The 26,389-nt window shown below is 37.0% G+C and overlaps 1 protein-coding gene across 4 annotated transcripts in view; it reads left to right on the forward strand.

Moving 5' to 3' along the window:
- The window catches only part of LPGAT1 (lysophosphatidylglycerol acyltransferase 1), a 75,619-nt gene that overhangs the window by 11,672 nt on the left and 37,558 nt on the right, over window positions 1–26,389 (forward strand). For all 4 annotated transcript variants that reach the window (XM_070591277.1, XM_070591276.1, XM_070591278.1 and 1 more), the window contains one exon: window positions 22,920–23,038. In XM_070591277.1, the coding sequence (XP_070447378.1) occupies window positions 22,920–23,038 (119 nt within the window). The remainder of the gene's footprint in view (window positions 1–22,919; window positions 23,039–26,389) is intronic.

Raw genomic sequence — 26,389 nt, forward strand, 5'->3', positions numbered from 1 at the left:
ATCCAAACCCATGAACCCCAGGCCTCCGAAGCAGAGCATGCAAACTTAATCACTATGCTGCTGGGCTGACCGCTTCATCCTTTTAAATATGAAAAACAAAGCAAGTCTAGTTGATTTCTTTTCTTTAAATTATAGTAGAGATAGTTGGAAAATAGTATTGTAAAAAGCATGCATAAATTTTAGTTATGAGATTATACTTTTTTTAAGGTTTATAGATCTGATGAAGTTTTGCTAGCAAAACACCTTTCCCAAACTTTTGTTTTACTCATTAAATTTTAAGAAAACATTATGAATCATGTATGTGACTCATTTTGCATATGCTATTAATTAGAAGTTTGCATTATTTGACACTTTAAGGGAAAAAACCTGTAAATTTAAATAAAGCAAGATATTTCTGAATCATCAAAAGACTAAATAAATTATGATCAGTATAGCTTTAGTGTTAAGAATATATTATATATATATATTTTTAAGCTTATAGATTTTTTTTTTTATTTTTTAAGATTGGCACCTGAGCTAACATCTGTTGCCAATCTTCTTTTCTTTTCTTTTTTTCTTCTTCTCTCCAAAGCCTCCCCAGCACCTAGTTGTATATTCTAGTTGTATATTCTAGTTGTGAGTGCCTCTGGTTGTGCAATGTAGGACGCTGCCTCAGCATGGCCTGATGTGCGGTGCCATGTCTGCACCCAGGATCCAAACCAGCGAAACCCCAGGCCACCAAAGCAGAGCGTGTGAACTTAACCACTCGGCCACGGGGCTGGCCCCTATAATATATGTATTTAAATTGAGATATAATTCACATACCATAAAATTCACCATATTAAAGTGTACAATTCATTGGTTTTTAGTGTAGACACAAAGATTGTACAGTCATCACTGCTAATTACAGAACATTTCATTATCTCGAAAAGAAACCCCAAAACCATAAGCAGTCAGCCCCCAATTCCTCCTCCCTTTAACTCCTGGCAACCGCTAATCTATGTCCCGTTTCTACAGATTTACCTATTCTGAACATTTCATATAAATGGAATCGTACAATATGTGGTCTTTTACTTAGCATAATGTTTTCAAGTTTCATCTATATTGTAACACGTGTCAGTACTTCATTCCTTTGTATGGCTGAGTGGTATTCTATTGTATGGATAGACCACATTTTGTTTATACATTGATCAGTTGATGAGCATTTGGGTTGTTTCCACATTTTGGCTGCTGTGAATAATGCTGCTGTGAACATTCGTGTACAAGTTTTTGTGAGAGCATATGTTTTCAATTCTCTTGGACCTGCGAATCAAATTGCTGGGTCATATGATAATTCTATGTTTAACTTTTTGAGGAACTGCCAAACTGTTTTCCATAGCAGCTGTCCGATTGTACATTCCCACCAGCAATGTAGAAGAGTTCCAATTTCTCCACATCCCCACTAATACTTATTATTTTCTGGGTTTTCGTTGTTGTTGTTGTTGTTGTTTTAATTTCGCCATCCTGGTGGATGTGAAGTGGTAGCTCATTGTGGTTTAGATTTGCATTTCCCTAATGACTAATGATGTTGAGCATCTTTTCATGTGCTTGTTAGCCATTTGCATATCTTTGGAGAAATGTCTATTCAAATCCTTTGCCCATAAGATTCTTTCTATATTCTGTATACTACACCCTATCTATTTTTTCACTGGTTGCTTGTGCTTTTGGTGTCATATTTAAGAAACCATTGCCTAATCCAAGGTTATGAAAATTAACAGTTATGTTTTCTTTCAAGAGTTTAATGTTTACATTTAGGTCTTTGATTTATTTTTAGTTAATTTTTCTGTATAGTGTAAGGTAGGGGTCCAAACTTCATTCTTTTGCATGTGGATATCCAGTTGTCCTATCACTGTTTGTTGAAAAGACTATTCTTTCCACATTGAATGATCTTGGCACCCTTGTTGAAAACCAGTTAGCTGTATGGGTTTATTTCTGGACTCTCAGTTCTATTCCATTGATCTATATGTCTCTCTTTATGCCAGTACCACACTCTCTTTATTACTGTGGTTTTATAATCAGTTTTGAGTATTAAGTATATTTTGTTATATTTTAATTCTTTAAAAATGCATGGTCCTTTTTGTTAGTTATTATGACTTCGGTAATGAGGTTAGTTCATTAATCAGAAATCCTAGTTTAAAACCATTTTGGATTTAAAAGTGTTCACTGAGAACAGTGTTTTTCAAGAATTAATATTCATAATTGGGTTAAATGACCCCTTCCTACCTCTACGTTGAGGAAATACTTACTGCTTACGTGTTTCACTAGGAATTGTCTTAGAAATATTGTTATTATGAATAACAATGCTTGCCCTCTCAAGGAAATAGGACATTAGTTGCAGAAGTATCTTGTGTGATTGGTCAATCAAATGGTTATTGACTGCCTATTGCCAGTTAGCAAAGTTGTTGATTTGTGAAATACTCTACCCAAGAGTGTGATCTAGATTTTCTACCAAAAGGATTTTTGGCATAATTTTTCTTCTGATGGATGGTTTTTGGAATAGTTGAGTTTGCTGTGAACTATGTGTCCAAAATGCACCTGCATTTTCTAAAAAACAGAGATCAATATGCACATTTTCCCCTAATGTGATGGTTCCATTTTTTAAAGTTAATTGAGATCCTTGCAGAGAAGAAAATTAACTGGAAGCTAAATTTATTTTGTAGAAGGAAGTATAGATTACATGGATAAGGAACAAGGATGTCATTTTGAATAAGAGTTGCTGGCTGTTTTTTTTTTTCAGGCTAGGCTATTTTGTTTGTTTGTTTTTGCTGAGGAAGATTAGCCTTGAGCTAACATCTGTTGCCAATCTTCCTCTTTTTTTTCACTTGAGGAAGATTAGCTCTGAGCTAACATCTGTGCCAATCTTCCTTCACTTTATAAGTGAGTTGCTGCCTCAGCATGGCAGACGAGTGATATAGGTCTGCACCTGGGATCCGGACCTGTGAACCCAGGCCACCAAAGCCGAGTGCACCAAACTTAACCACTGCACCACAGGGCTGGCCCCCCACCCCCCTGCTGGTTTTTATGAGTGGGTTAGAATTGGTTTTTGTATGTGAGAGGTTGAATTCAGCAGTCATTTTACAGGCTAAATAATCATTTAAAGCCTTTTAAGCCTCAAATACTTATATAGAGATGTTGTGGTTTTAACAAATAATAGATACTGCTAAATAAATATGATATTAGAGATGGCATGATGTACTAGGAAAAAACATTGACTTTTGAGTTAGTATGAGTTTGGGTCCTGCTACCACTACTTACTAGCTGTATAACTTTGATCTAGTTACTTACCTTCTCTAAGCTTCAGTTCATCCGTAAAAATTGAGGTTATGATATTTATTTCTGATGAAGCTTAACTATAAAGTGAATAGCATGGTGTTTGGTGACCTATAAATAACATTATTATTATTATTATTATATTAATGCCTAGGAAAACAACTGTGTTAACTTTGGGGGGAAAGGTATGTATAAGTGAATAAAAGGTAACTTATGGGATCGTTTTAGAAATATATTGGAGGATACTCAAGCTTAGTTAATATTATAGCTCAATAGAGTTCCTGCTTTAATCCCTCAAAAGTAATGTATAGTTAGTACTTTAAGCCATAGTCTAACTAAAATATTAACTAAATTTTATGTTTATAAATTGTGAATTGCTTCAAAGCAATTTATGTGAACTGCCTTCTGATTAATTCAGCCACCTATTCTAATACCGAATTATTTGAGCGCCTGCTCTGTCAGGCGCTGTGCTGGTGGTGGGAGAGCAGTGGCGGATAAAACAGCACAGCTCCTGTTCTTCTGCAGTTGACTTTTGACTTTTTCGCGTGGGAGACAATAGGAGTCACATGATAACCATGTAATGAGAACTGTGCAAAGGACTACAAAGCACGAGTGGGGGTGGGGGGCTGTGAGAGTAAGTAACAGAGGCCTTAATCTGGAGACAGTGGTATCAGGCAGGAATGGGCTCCTTGAGAAAGTGCTCTTGAGACTGAGACCTGAGGAATAAACAGGAGTCGACCAGGAGATGCTGGGGGAGGGGCAGCATGCACAGAGGATGCAAAGGGTTTGTCCTATCTGAGGAACTAAGGGAAGGTCAGATGGGGACAGCATGGAGTGAAGGAGGAGGAGAGGGGTAGGTGTGGGGGTGGGGTGGGGAGCTGATGAAGCAAAATCCATTGAGTGTATGAAGAATTTGAAATTTATCCTAAGAGGAAATTATTCAAGGATCTTAAGTAAGGGAATGATGAAATCAGATTCATACTTGTAATTCTATACTCTGCTTTGTGGAAATGGATTAGAAAGAAGTGAGAGTGTGCAGGGGCTAACCTCTGTAAGATTCTCACCTTAACCAGGTGAGGTGACAGTGGCTTGGTCCAGGGGTGATGGCAGTAGAGATGGAAAGAAGTAAACTTTTTTTTTTTTTGAGGAAGATCAGCCCTGAGCTAACTGCTGCCAATCCTCCTCTTTTTGCTGAGGAAGACTGGCCCTGAGCTAACATCTGTGCCCGTCTTCCTCTACTTTATATGTGGGACGCCTACCACAGCATGGCTTGCCAAGTGGTGCCATGTCTACACCCGGGATCAGAACCAGTGAACGCCAGGGCCACTGAAGCGGAACGTGCGAACTAACCGCCTTACCACAGGGCTGGCCCCAAGAAGTGACCTTCTTAATTGGAGAGTGTTATAGGAGGAAAATTTTCAGGACGTGCTGAGGGATTGGACATAGAGGATGCATAGAAGGGCAGGTGACAGGGATGACCCTGAGGTTTCTGGTGTGAGCTGCTGGTTGGATAGGGAAGCCCAGAGAAGGAGGAATACTGGGAGGAAAGATAAAACTTTAGCACAGGATAGGTGAGAAGCATCTAAGTGGAGCTCTGAAGTAGACATATGGATATGCAGGCTGAAACTCAGAAGAGAAACCTAAGCTAGAAAGATAGATTGGGAAATTACCAATGGTATTTAAAGCCATGGAGATGGATGAGATCACCTAGAGAGATTCTAAGTACTGAGTGATTCCAGCCCAGGATCAAACTCTGAGGGAATGCCAACATTTGGAGGAAGGGGAGGGGAGGATGGCAGAGCTTAAGAAGGAGCAGCTGGAGAAATAGAGGGAATGCCTGCCCTAAGAGTGTGGTGTCAGGAGTCAGCAGTGTTCAGGACAGGGGCTTGAGGAATGCCGCTGAGAGTTTATGTTTTGTAGGATGAGAGCTGATGCATCCTTTTCTTGCATTTGGCAAGAGCAGCTTCTCTGAGGTGGTAAAAGTGGAAACTAGATTGGACCGGGTTGGAGATGAACGATCAGTGGGAGGAGATAAAATGCAAACATGAATGTATGCCTTTCCAGAAGTTTGGCCCTGAAGGAATAGAGGCTGATAGATGCAGGAAAGAAATTGGGTCAAGAGAAAGCTTTTCAAATTTTTTTTATTTTTAAGATGGAAAAGTCTAGATTTCGACTCACTTAGAGTTGTACCTGATGAAACCAGGGTTATTTACTTACACGGCTGAAGTATTCAGGAAGCTGTTCTTAGTGAAGATTGAATGAGAGAATGCTCATCAGGGCTGCGTACATGGGAAACACTCACACGTTGGCTCCAGTGGCAGAGGCAGGCGGCGAGGCAGAGCTGCATAATTTGGTCCTATTCCAAACTCTTGCTTAGTAAGGCGGCTCTCCCTCAGCCCCTCTGCATTTTCTCATTGGTAGTCTTCCTTTCCCTAAAATTTGTTCTTCACTTTCTTTGAAAACATCTACCTACTTATCTAACCCCATGATATCCTTCCCCTCTACTCACTTCCCACTGTTTCCTTCTTTCTGAACCTCTTGAGCATCTAGTCTGTCATTGTGGTTCCTAACCTTTGGGTGGAGATTTCCTGCACTGCTTCAGAGTTCTCTCAGGGGTCAAGGATCCATACATGTATTAAGTGTCATCTGTGGATGAATAAATAATGGGTCTTGTAAATATGTGTTAATATTTTTCAAGTATATGTAGCTGCTGTTTTGGTTAATAAGAAATCCCTTTAAAGCGTTATAGACTTTATAGTTGCTTTTTGTCATGGATGTTTTCCCTCAGTGCTAAAAGAACTACTATCTTAGATATCTGCCACATTTTTTGACATTGAAAAAGGCTGTTCATGCTTGAACTCACTGCTCCACAACATAAAACGTCCAGAATTCCACTTCATGTATTCCACTGTTGCTTTACCTTTGCTCTTTCTGTCTCTTTAACTAACTTGTCTATTGCTTAAGGGCAGGGGTTGTGGTTCTTTCTTCTTTACCTTTCTGCAGAGGTTTGGAAGCTACAGCCCTTAGGCCAAATGCAGCCCACTGCTTTAGTTTTCCAAGTCCTCTCCTGCTTTTTACAGATGACCATGTGCAATGATCTGATGATAGGAAACACTGACTTTGAACCCTAGTTAACTGGAATGTTACCCCTCCCAAGAAAGAATTCCCTTCTTTTCATTAGTAGGCCTGTATTGCAAAAAGTTGTATTCAGTTATTTTTATATTTTGAATTTGGTCCATAAAAAATTTGTAGAAATTTGTTGGAAGACTGATATGTTATGTTAGTACCTGTATAATATCCTCAATTTTGTCTCTTGGCCTGCATAGCCTAAAATTTTTGCTGTCTGACCATTTACAGAAGTTTACTGACCCCTGCCTTACAGTAGTAGTTCCCAGATTTGGCTGCACATGTGAATTTATCAGAGGAGTTTTAAATATATATTTATGAATTCCTCTACCCTGGAGATTCTGATTCAGTGCCTTGGGATGGAGCCCGGGAATCTATATTTTTAACAAGCTGTTTAGTTGTTTGGGAATCCCTGCCTTTCAATGCATTTGTGGGGTTGAACTCCAAGAGATAACGAAATGAGTATTGTATTGGATGTCAGAAACAGCTTATTATTTTCTTATTTCAACATTTACTCACTATGGGACCTTATCCAAGTAATGACTTATTCTACAGGTTTTTAAAAAATTTCTAGTTCCTTTGTTTACAGACAGTTTTGCTTTATCCTTCACAATAGAAGTTCTTTTACCTTTTGGGGTTTGTAAGAACCTCTTTGAGAATCTGATGAAAGTTATGGGCTCTCCTCCCATGAAAGTGCACCTGTATTAATTTCATGCGACTGCCATAGCAAATTATTACGAAGTGCTTAAAACAACAGAAATTCATTCTCTCACATTTCTGGAGGCCAAAAGTTCAAATCAAGGAAGGTGTTATCAGGGCCGCATTCCCTGCAGAGGCCCTGGAGGGAGATTCCTTGCCTCTGCCTGCTTCCCCGAGCTGTAGGCATTGCTAGCTTGGCTGTATCACTCCAGCCTTTGTCTCCAGGGTCACATTGCCACCTCTTCTCTATGGCTATTTTCAGTGTGTCCTTATAAGGACACTTGTCACTGATTTGGGGCCTATCTGGATAATCTAGAATAAGTTCCTCCTGTCAAGATCCCTAACTTAATCACCTTTTACCTATGAAGTAATATTCATAGGTTCTTGGAAGTTGACATAGATAGCTTGTGGGGTGGGGGTAGGGGCCATTTTTTGTCTTACTGTAGTACCTTTGCACATGCTCATGATTTTACAGATAGTTTCAAGGGGCTCACAACTCCCTTGAAGTCCATATATGGACCCCATGGACTCCAGGTTTGAATTCCTTGCTCAGTGAGAAGAACCTTACACCTATGGCGTATTCCAGTTATGTAGTGTCTTTATTCTCTCCTCTATGTCATGTTCTTACATTCATCATCCTGTTGATACCAGTCTTGAAATGATGTTTTCTTCTTTTGACCTTAGATTCTTCAATTTATAGTTTGCTTTCTGAGTTGGTTTTTCTGATTCCTGTAGGAACTATTTGTCTTCTGATAGGACTTACTGTTAAAAGAAAAGAAAAGAAAAGCCTTTCTCGAGCCTTTTTACTTAATTCTGCAACAAGGAGACTAACTTCTGTGCAAACCATAGTTTGCTGGTAATGCCTCCAGTGAGAAGAGAAACTTAGCTCAATTGAACGTCTGATGTGTCAGGCCTTTTAGCAAGTCCTTACATGTGGCTTCTTGTCTTCCAGGATATAAAGATACTAATGACATTCTCATCTTAAAAAAATACCCCCCATTTAAAAAACAGCTACTCTGCCTCATTCCCACAGCCCTTCCTTCCTTCCCTCCATCCCACATATTGTCAGTTCCTTTTACCTGCTGGCTTTCTGTGGTTTATAAGATAAAATGCAGGATTCTGATGCACTGGTAACCTGGCCCAAGCCTACCTTTTCAACCTTATCTTTTGGTGCTCGTTTCCTTTATTCTTCCTGTTACAGTGATAATGTCCTTTCTATCAAGAGCCAGTTCCTTTGGATTCCATTCCTTCCTGCTTGCTCAGGAACCCTCCTCCACTGTTAATCTCCTCTTCCTTAACTTTAATAAAAACTCTCAAATTTCCAATTACTCTTAGAAAATTGGAGGATGTGGTAACCTGGGTCCACATTCCCAGATGTCAGCAAGAGACTGGAGCTGGATAGTAGCTGCCCTTTTTGGGGGCGGAGCACGTGCTCCCTATTTTAATACAGTCCCACTTCTCCCTACAGCCATAGAGGAAGCCCACTTCCCTCACTTTTGTCACCTGCCTGGTGACAAAAGAGAAATCTTATATTTCCTGGGCTAAATTCTAGTATCTGACTTTTAAAAGAACCTCTATAATCTGACCTCATATTTACAGATATAACCTTATTTCTCATTCTTCCCAGTACTGACCCTGCTCCAGAAGGTCTCTACCCCGGGCCATGTTCCCCCGTGTCTTTGGTATCTCTTCCCTTCATGTTTTAGCTCACAGTAGTTTTTTCCTTTCCTGTCTCCTGTGATACATATTTTCACGTGTAATACATTATTCCCCAGTCTGTCTTTACTCCCAATAAGTGAGCAAACTTCTTGAGAGCAGGGATTATATTAAATCAATTGAAAAGTTTGCTTAAGTTTTTTATGGAAGAAAATGTATTTTTCAAAAAACGAAAATTATACGGCTCAGCGAGGTGCTGGCATGATGATAGGCACATGAGAGCTGAAAATGACAAGGAACAGCGGATTGACAATTCCAGTCTCAGGCTTACTCCAGGGCACACATCTGTTGAGTGGAAAGGCGGGCAGAATTGCCTGCACTATTTAAAATGTTCTCTGTGTCAGTCTTTTTCTTCTTCCTTTCTCTCTTTTCTCAGCTTTTACTTTTTTTCTTTTCTCTTTGCTAAGCTCGTATAGTTGAATTTCATGAGTTAGTTACTTTGATGGAATCCCAGTGTACTTTTATGTCCCCCGTAATGGTAGAACCTTATTTCTCTATGAAGAGAATAAAACTGGCTGAATGAATGAACACATCAGTAAGTGCTTTGGGGGATAGTCAGCGGGAGGTGATGTAAATTAATTATACCTACCATCTGTATGTTTTTCTCTGTAGCTAATTCGGTCAGGCGAGGAGCAGCCTAAGAGTTCTGTTTCTTTTATTTGATTTAAAATAGCTGTGAAGTGAGGGATTTGGATTCAGATATCTCTAAATTCCTTTCTAGGTCTAAACTTTATTAAAATCAAAATCCCTACCAAATATAATGGTTTGATTCTAAAACTATTTAGAGCTCTAGTAGCAAATCAGAGAGGTACCTACATTGCACACTTATTTCCTGGCAATTTGGTATAATTTTTAGGAGAAGTTAGAATTTCCCTTCTTCCAGTTACTCATTTTAGGAACCTCAGGCAGATTCTACTTAATTCCATTGCTTTAAACTTTTGCACATGGAATCAAATTAAGGTACCTTTGATTTAAATTCTAATCTCTGAGTTTATTACAGCATTCTCTTGGTCAACTTATAGGTAAATAAAAGCAACTATTTAAAAAGTTGAGAAAACAAAACTTTGAGCAAAATTGAGGATTTTGCACAGAGTGAAATGCTTTTATTGGAACATACTGTAGAAAGAAATTTAAGATGTAAAGTCTTATGTACTTCAACTCTCAATGGTTTAACAAAATTAATTTAAACCAGGCTACTTTGAGGGAGAGGTGGTATTTTTTCACTACAATTTTATCTTTTCTATAATTTTCACTGTAATCATTTCTTTTCAAGAATGTCATATAAATAGAGTCATGCAGTGTGTAACCTTTTGAGACTGACTTCTTTCACTCAGCGTGCTTTTGAAAGTCATGCAAGTTGTTGCATGTATCATTAGAATGTTCGTTTTTGTTGCTGAGTAGTATTTCATTGCATGGATGTCCCAAAGTTTATAACTATTTTGCAACTGAAGGACATTTGGGTTGTTCCCAGTTTTTAGCAGTTATGAATAGAGCTGGTATAAATATTCATACACAGGCTTCTGTATTCACGTAAAGTTTCACTTCTCTAGGGTAGGAGTCAACAAACTAGGCCCCATGGGCCAGATTTTGCTGTAGCTTGTTTTCGTATGGCCCTGTGAAATAAGAATAGCTTTTACATTTGTAAAAGTTTGTAGAACACAACAACAAAAGAAGAATATGCAACAGACACTATATATGGCCTGCCAAGCTTAAAATACTTAGTGGCTGGCCCTTTACAGAGTAAGTTTGCTGGCACCTGCTCTAAGGAGAATACCCAGGAGTGGGTTTCCTGGGTCAAATGGTGAGTGTATTTTTAATTTTGTAAGAAACTGCCAAACTGTTTCCAGAATGGCTGTACCATTTTGTATTCTCATCAGCAGTGTCTACAAGTTCATTTTTCTGCATCTTTGCCCCCACTTGATATTACCAGTATTTTTCATTTTAGTCATCTAATCAGTGTGTAGTGGTTGCACATCCCGGTTTTATTTGTATTTTCCTTAATGGCTAATGATGTTGAACATCTTTTCATTCGGTTATTTGCCATCCTTATATCCTCTTTGGTGAGTGTCCAAGTTTTTTGCCTAGTTTTTGATTGAGTGGTTTTTTACCTTACTGCTCAATTTTGAAAGTTCTGTTTATATTTCAAATACAAAGATACAAATCCTTTGTTGGATATGTGATTGCATATATTTTCTCCAAGTCTTTTCATTCTCTTAACAATGTCTTTTGCTGAGGAAAAGATTTAAATTTTGATGAAGTCCGATTTACTGATTTTTTTTTTCGTTTATTGATTGTATTTTTCATGTCATGTCTAAGAACACTTTGCCTAACCCCAGGTCATGGAGATTTTTCCCTATGGTTTCTTCTAGAAGTTTTGTAGTTCTAAGTTTTACATTTAGCTCTGTTATCTATTTTGGAATTAATCGTTGTATAAGGTATGGGTTGATGTTTCATATTTTTCTAAAGTTGTCTGTTGAAAGGACTATTCTTTCTCCATTGGATTAACCTTGCTCCTTTGTCAAAAATCATTTGACCATATTTGTGTGGTCTATTTCTGTTTTTTTTTTTCTCCTGTTCTGTTGATCTGTGTGTCTGTCTCTTCACCAATACCACACCATCTTGATTATTTTAGCTTTATAGTAAGTTTTAAAATTGGGTAGCATGATTTCTCCAACTTTATTCCTCTTTTTCAGAGGTATTTTGGCTATTCTGGTTTGTTGGCCTTTATAAATTTTAGAATCCAGTTGTCTGTACCTGCAAAAATTCTCACTGGGATTTTGATTAGAATTGTATTATATTTGTGGATCAACTTGTGGGAGATTTGTCATCTTTACTGTGTTGAATATTTCAATCCACGAACATAGTATTTATTTCATTTTGGCCTTCTTTGATTTATTTCATCAGGGTTTTGTAGTTTTCAGCATACAGATAACTATCCATGTCTTTTAGATTTATACCTAAGTATATTTTTTGAGCTATTGTAAATGGGATTTAAAAAAATTTATTTCCTATTGTTCATTCCTAGTATAAAAAATATGATTGATATTTTTGTATTGACTTTGTGTCCTGAAACTTTTGTAAATTCACATTGATAATAGGAGCCTTTTGTAGATTAATTGGGATATTTTATGTAGACGGTCATGCCATTTGTGAATATGAGCAGTTTTATCTTGTCCTTTCCAACCTGTGTGAGTTTTATTTCTTGTTCTTGCATTATTGATCTGGTTAGGACTTCTGGAATAATGTTAGATAAGAGAAGTGAGATTGGACATCCTTACCCTGTTCTTAGTCTTAGGGAGAAAGCAGTCATACATGATTACAATTAAATATTATGTTAGCTGTAGGTTTTGTGTAGAAACACTTTATCACATTCCTTTCTATTCTTAGTTTACTGAAGCTTTTTATCATGAATGGATATTGAAATTTATTAAGTGCTTTTTGTGCATCAATTCATATGTGTCTTAGTCCACTCGGACTGTTATAACAAAATGTCACAGGCTGAATAGCTTATAAACAACGGAAATTTATTGCCCACGGTTCTGGAGGCTGGGAAGGCCAAGATCAAGGTGCCAGCATGCTCAGCTTCTGGCGAGGGCTCTCTTTGTGGTTCATAGCCTTCTTGCTGCGCCCTCACATGGTGGGATGAGCTAGAGAGCTCCTGGGAATCTCTTTTAAAGAGCACTGATCCCATTCATGAGGGCTGCACTCTCCTGACCTAAGCACCTCCCAAAGGCCCTGCCTGCTAATAACATCACCTTTGGGGTTTAGGATTTCAATGTGAATTTTAGTTGGGGCACAAACATTCAGACCATAGCAATGTGATTACAACGGTTTTCTTCTTTAGCCTGTGAATATGCTGAATTAGATTGATTGATTTCTAATATTGAACCAACCTTGCATTCTTGTGATAAACCTTACTTGGTCATGGTGTATATTGTTGGGATTCTGTTTGCTAATATTTGTTGAGGATTTCAATGGATATTAGTCTATAGGGTTTTTTTGTATTTTTCTGGTTTTGGTATCAGGGTAATGCTGACCTCAAAATAAACTTGAAGCTATTTCCTTCTTCTCCATTTTCTGGAAGAGATTGTATAGAATTGGTGTTATTTCTTTTTTAAATGTTTAGTAGAATTTTCCAGTGAAACTATCTGGGCCAGAAGAATTATGTTTTGAAAGGTTTTTGACTATAAAATCACTTTCTTTACTAGAGATAGACTATTCCAGGTAGTTATTTAATCTTGGATGAGTTTGTGATTTTCAAGGAATTGATCTGTTTCATTCAAGTTGTCAAATTTGTGTTTGTAAAGTTGCTCGCAGTATACCTTTAAATTTTTAAAAGATGTCTGTGGTATATGTAATGATATCTTCTCTTTAATTCCTGACAGTAGTTTATATTTTTCTTTGTTTTGCTAGAGGTTTACAAATCGTATTGACTTTTTCAAAGAACTCCTTTTCGGTTTCATTGATTTTCTCCATTACCCTTTTTATTGATTTCATTGACTTCTGCTCTTTTGATTTTTTTGGTACTGTATTATCCATTTAGAACTTATTACATCCAAAAAATATTTTAGTTTTCTGTATGAATTTATTTACTGACTGACTCAAAGAACATATTGAAAAGTCATTGTGTCTTCTAAATTTTTGCATGTTTTTTAGTGAGGTTTATTGCAGTATAATTTGCATACAGTAAAATTCACCCCCTGTAGTTTACAGTCTATGAGTTTTTGACAGACATATGCAGTATGTGGCCACCACCACAGTCAAGATATAGAGCAATTCCATTACCTCACCAAATAAATTTTTGTGCTTTTACTTTATTTGTTTTGGTAACTTAACATTTGTAAGAAGAAACATTTTTACTCTTTGTTTTAAGAAAGTCACAGTAATTTTTAGAGCAGAAACCACATAGTTCTTTGCTTTGTATACTTCTTTGTCTAGTACTTTCTGTAATTGATAGGTATTACCCACCATTAGGGAATTAACCATATTATTAAACTAAACTATTAAACTATAGTGCTAACATGTAATGAATTATTATGTAGCCATTAAAAATCATGTTGTGGAAAAATATTTAATGACAGCTATTTTACATGATATATTAAATTTAAAATGGTATAAAATGATATATTACGTATCATTCCTTTTTGGCTTAAAACATTTATCTTTATACATATAGAAAAATCACTGGAAGATATACTACAAAATTTTAATAGTATCTTCTTATCCCTGGATAGTGGGATTTTGGGTGATTTTCTTCTTTGTGTTGTTTAATATTGTTCTAATTTACTAGAAAGAACATATATTATTTTAATACTCAGAAACCATGTACTTTTAGAAAAAATTAGCCTTCACTCTACTTTTAAATAGTATCTTAAAGAATAATTTTTCTAGGTTGTATTTGAATTTTACTGTAATTTTGATTATATCAATATTCAGAGATTTTCTTTATTATGAATATATAAATCTGTTCATAGCAGAGCCATATAGTAAAATTGTGTTTACTTTCCCTTTCCTACACAACCTTTTCTCTAGAGTTAATAATTTTATCTATTTCTTTGCTTACTTTTCTGTGAAACAGTCACTAATTCAACCCCAAACTCCTTGTCAACTTTAGGTTTCTCCTTAAGTCATTCAGACGCTATTCTGTCAATTTCACCTTTTTGGAAATTCTTTCTTGGAAACCTCTAACTTGCTCCAATTTGGACTGTCTAGTGTGCAGCTAACACCCTGGGATCTCTCTTCTCTATTGTCTTAAGAATTCTTTTTCTTTTTGCCTCTCTCTGGGTTTTGGCAGAGCACATCATCCAGCTTCCTGAAAACAAGAGGATTGTTTTTTAAGCTGTTGCACACCTGAAAATATTTTTTCTATTCTTATACCTGATGGATAGTTTGACTAGGTAGAGAATTCTAGGCTGGAAATAGTTTTTCTTCAGGATTTTGAAACCGTAATTCCTTGATCTTTTAACTTTCTATAAATTTTTATTTTTTGACTTCTGTTGAAAAGTCCAATGCCAATCTGATTCCTTCCCATTTGTATGTTTCCTCTTTTTCCTTTCTGAATGTTTGTAGCATCTTCTCTTTGGCTGTATTGTTCTGAAATTTTATGAGTATGTATGCCTTGGTGTGGGTCTGTTTTCATCCACTGTAGTGGTTACTGGATGCCCCCTGTCAATCTAGAAATTTACATCCTCAGATGTTCTTTAATTATTTATTTGACTTTTTTTCCCTCTCTTCTTTTTTTCTAGAATGTCTGTTACTTGAATGTTGGACTTTGTAGAATGGTCCTCTAATGTTCAAATCTTTTCCCTCCTGTTTTTCATCTTGTCTTTGTATCCACTTTCTGGAAGATTTTCCCTACTTTATCTCTCAATCTTTCTATTAAGATTTTCATTTTTGCTATCATGTTAATTTCCAACAGGTCTTTTTTTTTTTCTCTGAATGTCCCTTTTTTTTTTTTAAGCATCTTGTTCTTGTCTCATGGTTATCACATCATCATCATCTCTGACCTCAATGTAGATATTAATGGTCTCTTTTGAAGTTTTCTTTTTCATGTGTTGTCTCTGTTTCCTCCAGGTTCTTTATTTTTATGTTTGTTTTGTTTTCTATCTTTAACATTAAGGGCTTTTTTGGGGTATCTGATACTACATGACTATCTCTTCTTTTTTAAGAGTAGGAGCCTAAAAAGTTGACTGATAGCACTGCTAGAGTCTGAGGATTGTTGTCCACTCTGAGCCTCATTGTAGGGTAATCTGGTTGGAGTATTTCGTTGGAGAACCCTAGGTGTCAGTATTTTTAGATCTCTTCTCTAGAGCTGGCTAGATTTCCTAGAGAAGACTCTTCCTAACTCCTGGCTTCCATATCCTGGGGGCAGAGCGAGTGAAAGGTGGGCATCAGAGGCAGGGATCTTTGTTTCTAATAGGCATGTGTTTGCTTAGTCTTCATGTTGTCTGTACTATTCTCATTTGTTATTTAGCCTTGCACTGATTTTATACAGGCTTATATTGACCTAACTCATTTCCAACTCTCTAACTTAGTGGTTCTTAAATGGGATGGAGATGCAGGTGGGATGTTTTGAAATGGGTGGGGTGTTCTGGTTTGTAACAGACTCTGTTGGCCAGGGGTGCTAAGAGTTTTGCAGTGCTAATGGCTGCAGGAAAATTGCTTCTCCCAAGATACTGATAGCTCCCCTTTTGAAAACAGTCTAAGTTTAACTTAAAGCAAATCTCAATACCAGTCAGAGTTAATTTCAGTTATTATTTTCAACTTTCCTGCTCTTCCTTACTCCATGCTTGCCAGTGCTCGTTTTGATTTTATTGGTATTTGGAATTGGAAACTCTGTCCTGAAGCTTTCTTTGGAGCAAGTGGCTCGAGTGGAAGTGAGAAGACTAAGAGATCACTGCAGAGGTCCAGGAAAGTTGTTGGTTTCTTGAACTAGAGTGATAGTAGTAACGCAGGGCATACAGAGAGGTTGCAGGATGCATTTTGGAGGTAGAGTCCACAGGGCTTAGAGAGGGATTAATTGTGGCGAATTAAGGAAAGGGAGGAATCAAAGGTGGTTGTAGGTTTTGTCTTGAGTTGACTGGGTGAATGACAGTGTCCTTTGTTGAAATGGAGAAGACTAGGGGAAAGAGCTGGTTCTGTATTGAGCATATCGAACTTAAGATGCCTGCATTCTGGGCCCAAAGACAATGTTGATTTTTTTCTTAGATACTCATTGGCTTTTTATTCTTGGTTATTAGTCAACTGTCATGCAAAAAACACTTGATTCTTTGTCTATACGCTTCTGTACCGCCCCCCCCCCCCCCATTGCTACCATTCACCAATCATGTTTGTTGAGGACTTTGGGACTTGGATTGTCCACTCTACTTCCTGCCATAATCATGAGCAACTTCAGGGGCTATATGGGAAATTTATCCAAGTTACTGTCCTCAAGATTCTTTGACCTGTAGAGTACAGACAGTGACAGCATGAGACAGTGGTTTTGAATCCCAGTTCCCCTACTTCTTAACTAGGTAACTGAAAATATTGCTTAACCTTGTTTTTTTTCCTCTGTGAGGAAGCTTGGCCGTGAGCTAACATCTGTTGTCAGTCTTCCTCTTTTTGCTTGATGAAGATTGTCACTGAGTTAACATTTGTGCCAATCTTCCTCTATTTTATGTGAGATGCCACCACAGTGTGGCTTAATGAGTGGTGCTAGATCTGTGCCCAGGATCTGAAACTCTGAACCCTGGGCCACCAAAGCAGAGCACGCAAACTTAACCACTATGCTACTGGGCTGGCCCCCACCTTTTTTGTCTCATTTTCCTCATTTGCAAATTGGGGATGATAGTATCTGTACATTTGGGATTTTGTGAAGATTAAATAAGAAATTACTAGTTACTAATGCCTGGCACATAGAAGCATTCTATAAATGTTAGCTATTAAGATTATTAGTTTTGAACTGTATATTTAATACTATATGCTCCTGTTATTCTTTTAGCTAAGTAGCCCCTCCAAAAGCTACACCTTGAGCCTTGCCTCCTCAAATTTAACCTCTTAAATTTTAAGTGCCAAAAAGAGGCACTGACCACAGTTTCCTAGTGTGTTCAGTATACTTGCTTTAAAAAAATAAAACTCATCAATATTTCAATTCCACTGGTTCTTATTTACAAGTGTACATCAAATTCATCCAGGGGGCTTTCTCAAAATGTCTGGGCTTACTTCTGAGAGTTTGAGTAGGATTGCTCAGGGTGGAGATGGGGGAATGATGTCAAGTATGTCTATCATAGCCAGCCCTGATGGTCTGGTGGTTAAGACTCGGCACTCTCACCGCTGAGGCCCGGGTTGGTTTCCCAGTCAGGGAACTAAGCCACCCGTCTGTTGGTTGTCATACTGCGGCAGCTGCTGTGATGCTGAAAGCTATGTCATCAGTATTTCAAATACCAGCGGGGTCACCCATGGTGGACAGGTTTCAGTGGAACTTCCAGACAAAGACAGACAAGGAAGAAGGACCTGGCCACCAGCTTCCAAAAAAATTGGCCAGGAAAACTCTATGAATAGCAGCAGAGCATTTTCTGATAGAGCGCTGGAAGGTGAGAGGATAGCACAAAAAGCTCTGCTGTACTCAGGGTCTCTAGGAGTTGGAATCCGCTTGATGACGCCAACAACCTCTCTATTATAATAGCCCTCCCTCCATTTGCTTTTAGTTAATCACCCCCTTATCTGGTTCCTGTCCTCACCAATCTCCCTTCCGTTAATCAGTACCTTAAAATACTTTCCCATGGCACCCTTAATTAATGTCCTCACTCCCTTTGTGTCTTGCCCCATTTGTTCTGCAGACCCCTAACTTTGGATGAATCCAGTCCGTCTACCTCCAAGGTGGGCTATTGAAAGCCAGACTTCTTGAGCTACATGAGATTCTTTCCTGTGGTTTTTGTTGCTCTGTGATCTTTACTGTTCATATTAGAATACCTGACCTTACACGACACAGTAGGCATATGACTCTTTCAGTTAATAGTGATATCAAAAGTGACTTCGTCATGTAATCCAATTACCCAGGATCTCTATGATTCTATCAATTATATCTCATTCATTTTCACAATGTTTGAGTGGCATTAACGATATTATTAGTATTACATAAATGAGAAAACTGAGGCACAGAATGGTAAAATCATTTGTGGCAGCAGCTTGCAAGCATAATGTTTTGAACTTTGAAATGTAAGCTATTGCGGTCATGTATTAAGCAACCTGTCTTCATATTAGTTCTGTTTTGTGGGACAGTATGATGGACTTAGCATTACTGTCTTTAAGGAATTTGTGATGGATTATTGTTGTTTTTATTTTCTTTTTGAGATGTGAACTATCCTGGTCAATTGTAGTCTATAACTTCGGGGGAGGTTTATTCAGATGTTAGAGAGTGTGTGTGTGCGCGTGTGTGCAGAAGGTGGTAATCTTTGGCTTTGGTTTTTAACAAGAATTTTAAAAGTTTGCTTGCAGCTAGAAAACTTTTATTCCAGCTTTTATTCAGTTGTCCTTCATTCCCTTTGAGAATAGTGGGCCTGACCCAATTCTTTTTTGAGAATTCACTTCACAGAACAGTGTGTTAAAATATTTTTGTTTTAATCAAGTACGTTGTAAGAACTGGCAGGCTTCCATAGCTTCTGTTCTTTAACATGTGAATAATTCTATTCCTTGGTTAAGAAACTGGCTCCATTATTATACTTACTGATTCTGGGATAGCAGGATATGGTCTAAGGAGCATGAAATAAATGCTTTTTCTCTATAAGCATTTTTTTGGGGGGAGGGAGGAGATTCACCCTGAGCTAACATCGGTTACCAATCTTCCTCTTTTTTTTTTTCCTCCCCAAAGCCCCAGTACATAGTTGTATATTCTAATTGTAGGTCCTTCTAGTTCTTCTATGTGAGCTGCCACCACAGCGTGGCTACTGACAGATGGGTGGTGTGGTTCTGCAACTGGAAAACTAACCCAGGCCACTGAAATGGTGAGAGTGCCGAACTTTAACCACTAGGCCATCAGGGCTGGCTCTCTATAAGCACTTTTTATCTTGATTTTCTTAATTATATAACTTTCTAACAATGATCTTTGAAATATGTAATGGTATGGTAAAAGTATGGTAAAAGAAGAATACCGCAGATATTGGAAATTAATTCATTGTTGAATAAAATTTAGATTATTACAAAATTCAACGTGACTCTATTGCTACCTCAGGATAATTTCTTAATAAAAAGTCAATCCAGCTACCTTCACTTGTTTGATTTAGTATGCCATGTGAGTCTTAGTAAATTGACATTTAGTTTGAAGATAAATTTTGGCAAAGTTATGGCTGAGAGATCAAATATGTTTTGGATTGACTCTTAATGCTTATACCCTGAAAGTATTATAGAAATGAACATTGAGAACCATTTATAATACATAATGTTAGATGTCTGTTTAGATGTTCAAAGTACAGTGCAGTTATTCTTTTCCTATATTTGATAAGAAAAAACCTGTAATTTGGTGAGGAATAGAATGCAAAGGAGAGAGAAAGGATGGGAAAAGTTGAGGGGGGTGGTCTCTTAGTTTCCTGGGGCTTCCATAACCAAGTACCACAAACGAGGTGGCTTAAACAACACAAATTTGTTCTCTCACAGTTCCAGAGGCTAGAAGTCTGAAATCAAGATGTTGGCAAGGTCCTGCTCTCACTGAAGGCTCTGGGGAGGATCCTTCCTTGCCTCTTCCAGCTTTTGGTGGTGGTTTATACTTCCTGGATCCTAGACACATCACTGCAGTCTCTGCCTCCGTGATCAGATGGCATTCTCCCTGTGTGTCTCGGTGGCCAAATTTCCCTCTTCTTACCAAGACACCAGTCATATTGGATTTAGGCTTAGGGCCCACCCCAGTCCTCATCTTAACTTGATTACATCCGCAAAGACTCTGTTTCTAAATAAAGTCACATTCACAGATTTTGGCTAGATGTAAATTTGGGGGGGAACACTATTCAACCCAGTAGAGAGGGTTCTAAATTCAATTTCCATTTTGAGATTTAAACCAACACACTTACTAGATTTCTCTACTTTATATAGAGCAAACAGGTCAGATACATTTTATGTAAAAAGCTTATTTTTATTTGCAGTTATATTTACATATATGCTTTCCCATTGCATCGGCCTAAGTATCTAGTATTGTCCATTCATGCAGCAGAGATTGCCTTAAAGGAATACTTGGTCATGAAACATCTGTTTACATAGATGTGGAGCCAGAAGACTTTCCACATTACATCTTAATAGCCCAATGTTTATAGAACCAAGCTAGAGTTTTCTTGAGTGTTTTAACTGCTATTATTTTGTTCTTACTTATTTTATATGCACAACACCTAACAGTGCCTGATGCTGATTTATTGAGTGAAGAATGAATTAATGAACGAGGTGGGGGGGTGGGCTGGTGTCTCCATTGAAGGGTTGTCGATAATGGCATGATATGGGGAGTGTTCGTTTAGTAAGTATATTCTCCTCCATCCTTTTTTAAAACCCAACTGGTGGCATCCTTTGCACACTGTTCTACACTTTTCCATTATTATAGTGTATCGTTCCATATTGGTATACAAATGCTATGATTGCATAATATTCCATTGCATAGATATTTTATAATTTATTTCCTAGTCTCCCATTTTTATTTTTAATTATGATGAAATACACGTAGCAAAATTTACCATCTTAACCGTTTTTAAGTATGCATTTCAGTATTGTTATATATATTCACATTATTGTGTAACCAGTCTCCAGAACTTTTTCATCTTGCAAAACGGAAACCCTATACTATTCCAACTTCCCATTTCTCCCTTCTGGAAACCACATTCAGTTTCTATGAATTTGAGCTAGTCTCTCTTTTTAGTTTTCATCTTTGCTCTTATAAGCAATACTATGATAAGTAGCCTTGCATATGTGTCATTTTGCACATGAATAAGTATATCTGTAAGATGAATTCCTAGAAGTGGAATTACTAAGTAAAAAGATGGTCACATTTCTTAGTTTTGATATATATTGCCAAATTGACTTCCAAAACCATCGTACCAGTTTATACTCCCCCCAGCAGTGTATGATATAGTAGCTGTTTAAACATGTTTCAGTAAAGTTGGCTTGTCAGACGAACTGAACAGGGAGCTTGGGACAGGAAAGTTGTGAAGGAAAGATGATGTTGCTGCCTCTTTCAAGAGGCTAGGCTCTCCCAGTGTCCTACGTGTATTCCTTAAGGCTTATTAGACATCACTTACTGTAATTTCCGTACCGCATTCGTTTAAAAAATTTTAAATAAAATTTTTTTCCCACGTTGAAAGCTATTTGAGTGTTAGTAATAACATTTCATAGAATGATTGGAATACCTCACTTTGCACATAGGTATCACAACTTAATATATGTTCAGCCCAGCTGAAAATTTCCTTAATACAAAATTTTAAGATCCTTAAAATGAATGAATGCCTTGCTTAAATGGGTTTTAATAAAAAGAAAAAAATTAGCAGAACCTTTTTCTCGAATGAGCTCTTGTGAGCTCCACTATGTTATGAGGAGCTCCACTCTATTGGGGTGACAGTGAAGGGTGATTGGAGAAGGAGGGAGGCTCAGGGAGGTGACGCTCGTGGGCCCCGGGTCTCCCCATCCCTATTTCTTCCAGCACTGTTACACACAGCTGTCTCGACTGCTTTCCTTTTGGCAGTGAGTGAGATGAGTGAACAGCAGTGTATAATCAGCCTCTGGTAATTTGTGTCAGACATCTGAAGAACGCTAGCCACTTCTTTGTAGAATCCTGATGTTTGAAACTTATGCTCAATTTTATTTTTTCTGTGAAGTAAATTTACTATAAAAAGAGACGTAACTACATGGAGATACCACTGTTTTCCTTAGAGTGTACATATAGGTTTTGGTGCAATGACTTTTCATCTGGAGATTTTAGATAGCTGTAACATCTCTATTAGTTTTCTTGATTTAAAATGGAAATACTTAAATATTTTTGTAACGTTTGCAGATTTTATTATAAAGTAGATTTTGAAGGGCTCTGGGAAACCACCTCCCAATGATAATAGTTTGGAATTCATTCCCCCAGGGAATTGAATACAATTTTCAATGTATTAAACAACATTTAGATTTTATTCCTTTGTTAAAAAGATGGCATCACTGTTTTGTGATTTGTTTTGTTTACTTGATAATGAATCCTTTTGGGTTAGGGTGTAGAGATAACCTCCATTCTTTTAATGGATTTACGCTCTGCCATTATGTCATAATTTTCTTATCCAGTCTGCTGTTGTTGAACATTTAAGTTGCAGTAAACATCCTTTATTCATATATCTTTGCCTATTTGGACAAATGTGTCTGTAGGATAAATTCTAAGAAGTAAAACTTCTAGATCAAAGGAATGACCGTTTTACATTTTAATGGATATTTTGGGTCTCTATAAAATGTTGTATCAATGTCCTGACTTTTATAGGAAATAAACTTAGTTCTAAACTTTTGAAGGTTTTAGCTAGGTGATATATCATCATTAATGGACACAGTTTTTCTAATATAAGGTTTGTAGTACTGTAAAAATCTTTAAAATGACAGCTTTTTTATTCTTACAGTGATGGAATGGGGGGAAGATATTAAAGCAATTTCAAAAGATGAAGCCGTTATGTTGGTGAATCATCAGGCAACAGGAGATGTGTGTACTCTGATGATGTGCCTCCAGGACAAAGGACTGGTAAGCCATCCTGAGGGCGGAAAGGGGAGGTTAACAAAAAGGCAATTCCAGGACCTCACTATGGTTTGGAACATAGACTTCGACTTTAATGTGTATACTTTTGCGGAAAATTTAGAAAATTTTAAAAAGAAAAAATAGATAATTCTAAGTCCCTCCAGGAGAGGAATTAAGAGACTTAAAAAACATAAATAACTGGAATAAGGTGACCTATACCTCCATAAAGCTGTCTTTTAAAAAAATTACTGAGATGAAAGCAAAGTTAATATGGTTTAAATTGGGGGCTGTCTTGAGGTGAAGTGGTAGGTTGCCAGTTTGGGAAATACAGACACAAAAGGCAGTATTACTAAAAAATTGGTAAATGTGGTCAATGCGTTAGGTGATCTTGGGGATCTTTAGCCAAAAGAAAATAAAGTAAATATTATTTTGAATTTCGTTTACAAAGCAAATTGGAAGGAAAGATATTAGGCTCATTTTATTCAGTGTTACTAAGGCTTTGTTTGAACTGTTGATTTTACGTTGCTTATACTGATAACTAAAATATATCAGTAAACTAGGTGGGTTTAAAATAAATTATCTTCAGCATCTCAGGAGAAGTTAAAATGGTTATATTCATAGAAAACTAAATAAATAGAAAGTGTATAAATTTAATGGAGTTAATATTTGGCCTCATAGTAAAGAAGCAGATCAATAGATGTTTGTTAAGTGCTTCATATTCATGGTCAGTAACTCCAAGTATAGAACACCATCCTGTAAGACTCTCTCCTACTCTTAAAGGAGCCAACAGTCCCATGGTAGGTGGAGGGAGGGTATAGCAAACAACGCTTAATAGCAAAGTGAGAAGTATTCAGTGGGGGGTGAGCTCGCTGTGTACTTGATGGATATAGAAAACTTTGTGGAGGGAAGAAGACATGAACTTGGCCTTGAAGGACGAGTAGAACTTACTTAGAGTGGTGAAGGAAGCACCTTTTTCCTTAGTAAAACAGTCTTGGCCGAAACACCAAGGCAGGAATAAGCCTAGTGTATTTAGGTGCTAGAGATTTTGCCTCAGTAGGTCAGCAGTCAGAAATTGAGGTGAGAGTAAAGGAGCACACGTTTGATTATTGTGGAATCTGTTTTTCTTGTTTATCTGAAAAGCAGAGGCATAATCTTCCTGGAATGTGGAATAAATTCAATCCTTTCTTATATTCAGAATCATGAATTGTTAAAAAAGAATCACTGTGTTTGAATCTCAAAGAATGATTAAAATGGTCAGTATAAGTATGCCTAACTTTACTACTGTAACTCCAGTTGTCGTAGACAATAACTGTGTCAACCAGAATATTAGGTCATCTGAAATTCGCCAGTCATGTGGACAAAGGAGAGTTTTATTTGTTTGTTTGCTTTTGTAAAGAGATTTCGGTTAGTTTGTCTTAGCTTCACTTTTCTGTCCAGAGTAATTTTGTTTCTATTTTCAGATTAGTTATATTGTACATTTTTTATGATGACCTGATATTCCTGAATAACTTGAAATCTTGAATCATTTTTTACCTTCTTTCATAAAGGAGTAATTGAGAAATATAAAACTGGAAGCATTATAATCTCTACCTCTTGCCTGATACGTAAAGAGCAGTATTAATTTACATTTACAAGTAGGAATGTTTACTTGATTTTTTGCATACTCCATGGGTCCATTCAAAGAAAGAAGGGGTAATGCTAAATTGTAGTCCAGTTAAAAAAATCTTAGTTTAGTGGTGCTCTGAGTGTAACGTAGCTGTTGAATTCAGAAGACTCCTTGTAGCACCGTCACTGTTTCTCAGTGGGGCACTGTTAGCGTTTCAGTAGGACAGCACTGTCTTCTGAACCGTCCAGGGCATTGCCAGAGGTTCTCTGTACCTGGCTGCCACCCACGAACTGCTAAGAGCATTCTCTAGTCATTCTGACCACTAAAATTGTCCTTACAGATTTCTAAACTGGAGAACCGTTGACTTTGCCATCATTTCAGAAATATGGAAAAGAATGGAAGTCATTCATGTAAGCCTCTCTAGAGGTTTTGATATTTAGAAAATCTGTGCTTCCAGATAAAGAATAATTGATGTAGACCAATTTTGTCTCTGGAAATACCTGACAAAATGCTGAGTGACGGGCCTCGGAAACATTGACAGTGTTGCCCCAGGCAGCTTCTCTCTGCTGACTCACTTTTTTGAGGAATATGAAACAAAGGATTAATTGTATTTTCTAAATGTGCTGGTACCTTTTAATAAATATCTGTAAAGAGTCTTGCCCTTTTATGGCAATTGAGGATAAAACTAAGAATTTTTATTTATGTCAAAAGAACTTTATTAGATATATAATAAACATTTATTGACTTGTGATGTTTCCCCTAAAATAAGATAGGACAGAATTATTCATACAAATCTCAGAAGATAACTAGATTCTTGTACCGTATTTATTTGTGTTAGGCAACTCTTCTAACTGAAGCTGTAAATCCACCATAAATGTAAAGTTGAACATGAAAGCTAGTGACTTTAGTGTTGGTGTTTTAAACCCAGAGCCCTACAGATTGCAGCTGAAGTTCACACTGTGTTTAAAGCTCAAATGTTTTGTAGATTGAATCCACTTGTTTTTTGTTTTGTTCCTTGGGGTGCTTTTCAAGAAATTCCATTTAGTTCAAATCTCAATGCATTTAAACAAAGTAGTCACCATTACAAAGCAAAACAAGACTGAAGAATGAGATTGGTGATTATTTTACTCGGTATTAATAGACTTGGGGAATCAGTTCTTCACTGGGCATGTATCTTTATTTTTCAGAAGTGATTTTCTATAGTGAAGCTGATGGAGGAGTTGTGTAACTGAACTATGTAGTGATACTGAAAAATTAAGGCAGAAGCTTTAATATTATATTATTTGTGGGCTTTTTACTGTTTTTGTAAAAGCAGCACGTGGGTGTCAATGCTTATTTTTTTCCTTATGTGTAAATTCCTATACTTTAGTGCTTAGAGATGTTTACATTTGCTATTCCCATAGGAAACAAAGTAGAGCTCGATTGCATTCTTGATTGAGATCGTAGCTTTGTCTTTATTTATTTAAGGCTTATAACAAGGGATGCTGTTTTCTCAGCAGGGAAGAACAGTTAACCAATTCATTAATTAGACCCCTGTTTACAATTACTTTTAATTTTGAAATTTGCTTGAAAATAAAGTCTTCTGCTCTTGATAAGAGTAATAACTTTTATCAGCAATGGATAATATTTTTGTGTTTAAGAACTGAGGGCACTATAAATATTTTTATCCTGGCAAAGAGTATGGCCTTGCATAAGCTAACAAATATTCTTCATAACATGATAGAAGGTATAAATCATTCTGTTAAAGAGAT

Source organism: Equus przewalskii, chromosome 23 (assembly GCF_037783145.1).
Source record: "Equus przewalskii isolate Varuska chromosome 23, EquPr2, whole genome shotgun sequence".
Lineage (NCBI taxonomy): Eukaryota > Metazoa > Chordata > Mammalia > Perissodactyla > Equidae > Equus > Equus przewalskii.